The 3,690-nt window shown below is 43.1% G+C and overlaps 1 protein-coding gene across 1 annotated transcript; it reads left to right on the top strand.

Annotated features, from left to right (window-relative positions):
- Window positions 1-305: 305 nt before the first annotated feature.
- fabp6 (fatty acid binding protein 6, ileal (gastrotropin)) lies at window positions 306-1,640 on the top strand. The gene is made up of 4 exons (XM_028019678.1): window positions 306-473; window positions 564-739; window positions 980-1,069; window positions 1,505-1,640. The coding sequence occupies exons 1-4, from the start codon at window positions 407-409 to the stop codon at window positions 1,553-1,555; spliced, it is 384 nt and encodes a 127-aa protein (XP_027875479.1). The 5' UTR covers window positions 306-406; the 3' UTR covers window positions 1,556-1,640.
- The last annotated feature ends 2,050 nt before the right edge of the window (window positions 1,641-3,690 follow it).

Raw genomic sequence — 3,690 nt, 5'->3', positions numbered from 1 at the left:
GAAGGTTAGAGTTTTAAAACAAAACTTTGGGTTTGATTCTTTTGCAATCAGCCCTAGTAAAACCGAAGGTTATGACCATAAAACAATTGCGGGAGAGTTCACTGGCCGCAAGGTGATTTAACGGATTACCCCAGTGAGCCGTCAGCGTTTTACTCACTGCATGTGAACTCCACAAACGGCCATTTACGGAGTTTATTGCCCTCTCCCTCGTAGCTCATTGTACTCATCATCTTCGGTTATTATTGCCCTCTTGTGTGATCACATGCAGAGGAAGGAGGTGGCTAGAGGCTTTGACTGTATAAAAAGGTAGCTCAGCCCCCGGGTCCCAGTACCTCGCAACCTCTCTCAGCTTGCCTCAGCATCTCTTCTCTCGCCTCTCCGAAAAAACAACCGACACCACCAGAAAATGGCCTTCTCCGGAAAATGGGAACTTGAGTCCCAGGAGGGATACGATGCATTCTGCAAGTTGGTTGGTAAGAGTGAAAGCAGCAGATTCTTTCTCAGATTTGTTCTTTATTTCTCTCTTGATGAGCTCACATTTCTCCTTATCTACGCTGCTTCAGGTATCCCAGACGACATCATCCAGAAGGGCCGCGACTACAAGACGGTCACGGAGGTCGTCCAGAGCGGGAATGACTTCACCTGGACACAGCATTACCCTTCCAACGCCAAGGTCACCAACAACTTTACCATTGGCAAGGAGTGCGACATGCAGACCATCGGAGGAAAGAGCTTCAAGGTAGGAAAAGGACATTTCCGGAATATTGGACAGATGTTGGAAAGACAATGTTCTCTTCTGTCTGACAAGACGTCTACTGATGTCTGAATGCGATTTGAAAGTGTATTTTGTTGAACAAGTGGACCAAAGGGTTAAGGGCAATGACTTGCCAACCCTTAGATAGCCTTGAAGGTTGACAATGCCTGTCCGGTGTTTGAACGGTTGCCTCACCCATCGCTGTCGTCCTCTCTGTGTTTCCAGGCCACCGTGAACATGGAGGGAGGCAAGCTGACCGTGAGCTTCCCCAACTACCACCAAGTCAATGAGGTCAGCGGGGACAAGCTCATCGAGGTAAACACACTCCCTCAGGCTTTTAACGCGGAGAGAGTTATGCAATGACAGCCGTTATTACGCTCAGCTCCCCGCGGGGACCATTAGAGTCGTGAAAAGTTATACGGGGCTGCAGCTTGGGAAGCGGCTCAAGCTAACGAGAAAACCGAGATGTGTGGCAACGTCGCCGAATGCAACCTTAACAAGCAATTTAGTCTCGCCGTTAACCTTTCCACCTGTGTTAATGGGAAACAGCTCTCTTTTTACACTTCTTGTTTTCATGCAATAATGGTATTAAGTGAACTTGAGAAGGGGATATTGCAGAAATGCACATTATAATTACTGCGATAACTGCAATAAATTATGGGTATTTTCTTTACGCCGTGCATTTTGATGGGATTTTTTGCAATCAGCCGTTGGAACAGGATCATTTATGCCTTCTTCTCTGTGTTGCAGACCTCCACTGCTGGCACTGTGGTCCTCAAGAGAATCAGCAAGAAGATCTGAACGCCAACTGACTGTTAACATTTTGTACAGTTGAAATGGAGAGCTCAAAGCTGTCGAAACGAGCAATAAATTAAGAGTCATAAGAGTCTGCGTCGGTGTGTGATTTCAAAAAAACGCATCATTTTCACAACAAAACGCATCTGCCAAAATCTTTGCAACACTACAAGAACTAACTTATGAGTTGGGGGGAAAAATATATATATATAATAAAGAACAGGTAATAATGTCAGAAAGAGAAAAATCCTAACTTTTCTTTCCTTTATTTTATTCTTAGGAACAGATCCATCTCAGAAATAAAAACTCAGCAGAAGCAGTTAAGCTTAGAATATAATGTACTTATGCAACATAAGTGTAAAAGTTTCTTAACTCTTATGGAACACCCTGCGCGTCATGTGACTGTATACGAGTTGTGTTGAAAAATAGCCATGTGGTCCTTAGTTTACTTAATGACCTCTAAGAAACACTACATAGAATTTACCGTACGCTTCCTGATGCCATCATGGTTACAAAATGATTAACCAATCAGAGTGAACGAGAGGATTCCTTGACTTCTGATTCAGTCTCAACAAACATAATCTAAAAAACTGCACTAAAATGTTGAATTTGTTCATTTTTTCTTGACTGAATCTAGTCTTTATTACTTTCTATCATGATAATCAAGGTAGTACATTTTCACATGGGATTAACGTGAGGCACTGTAGAAAAGAATGCACAGACTCTTTCCAAAATAAAATATATAAAAATAACTGTGTGTGGATAGAGGGCGAAAAAATTAAGTCTAAAATGTAAAAGTCATTTACAAGTCAGTGAAGTTTTCTGGAAAATGACATTTTCTTCTCGATTACACAGTCCATATTCACTGTGGGTCTCAGAGTGACGATATAATCACTAATATATTACGTGTAAATAAATTGATGCAAATATGGCAATTAAATAAAACGAACTGGATAGTCAGATGTGCAGATAACTCTCCATGGTAGATCCTTAAAGCAGACTATGAGTAGGCTTCAGAACATCATGTTAAATTGTATCTGCTCATAACATGCACAAACTACATGAGACCATTTAATGAACTGTAAGTCCTGCTGACTTAAAAACTTCCTCCGACAGAGAAATTATTACAATTACAGATGCACGGGCCTGTTTTTCGAAAGGCGTTGTTGATTATTGCAGAATTTAAAAAAAAACAATTTTTAAAAGTCGTGTTCGGCCAAAAGGATAAGATCAACAAGAAGCGCCATGCTCCTGCTCCCATTTCCTAACAGATTAAACATCTGTTTGAATCTCTTTCCACAAACTTGTGCTTCCTGTCGGCGACTACCGCTGCGTAAACGCAGCCGTGTTCGCTGCAGGCCACACTCCCACCTGCTGATCGCATCATGCGGTCTTTGCTCGTTCACGCCGAGCCGGTAACAAGCCCGGTGTCTGTCATCTGGGAAGCTATATAACAAAAGTTAGTTGCTGTTTTTTCATCTAATTTAAACCACTTCTGAATTATGCCCATTCTTTAATATCCTTTGTTAACCAGCTTTTCTAGACTTTGTTCTGTCATCTCCTCTTATGCCCTTTCTTCTCCTTTCCCCCCCTCGTCCCCAACCCACAACACACCCGCTTTTTGTCTTTCTTTACATCTACCCTCTTCCTCGGTGGCTCCCAGCCAAGCAAACAATCAGTTAATTAACCAGCTCAGTCCCAGGATCAGTGTAGCAGCTCTCAGAGGAGCGCTGCGAAGGCCCTCGCGTCTCTAAATTTACAGCTTCATTAAGTGGTCTGGAGTAAAGGAGAAATCTTTTGGAATAAAATTGCCAGATTGAAACCTGCGAGTGTTTGTGTGCGTGTGTGTTGGCCTTGACTCCGGGGCTGGTGACTCAATTGCTCCCTAATGAAAACAAAATCTCTGGGTTTTTTTGCCTCTGAGGTGGCGATTGTTTTGGTGTAATAATGAGCCGTCCTCTCTTGCCGGCACAGACGCAATCAAGATCCCACACTCCTCCGAAATTAGGGTTGGAAAGGCAACGAGCAAGGTGTCATTTGAGCGTGTTTGTGTAGCCTGCCGCTGGTGCAATCACGCCGCAATATCACTTCCTTTGTCCTCGCAGACAAACAGGCCTAATTGGCTATTTCCAAGGCCACTG

Source organism: Xiphophorus couchianus, chromosome 6, assembly GCF_001444195.1.
Source record: "Xiphophorus couchianus chromosome 6, X_couchianus-1.0, whole genome shotgun sequence".
NCBI lineage: Eukaryota > Metazoa > Chordata > Actinopteri > Cyprinodontiformes > Poeciliidae > Xiphophorus > Xiphophorus couchianus.
The sequence above is the reverse complement of the archived record's forward strand: the minus strand, read 5'-3'. Positions and strand labels throughout refer to the sequence as shown.

What these genes read in the sequence shown, in the direction of transcription:
- fabp6 (XM_028019678.1), top strand. Translation starts at nt 407, where the DNA reads ATGGCCTTCTCCGGAAAATGGGAACTTGAGTCCCAGGAGGGATACGAT. An exon ending in TGCATTCTGCAAGTTGGTTG is followed by an intron (nt 474 to 563) that starts GTAAGAGTGAAA and finishes ACGCTGCTTCAG; the next exon opens with GTATCCCAGACGACATCATC. An exon ending in GCGGGGACAAGCTCATCGAG is followed by an intron (nt 1,070 to 1,504) that starts GTAAACACACTC and finishes TCTGTGTTGCAG; the next exon opens with ACCTCCACTGCTGGCACTGT.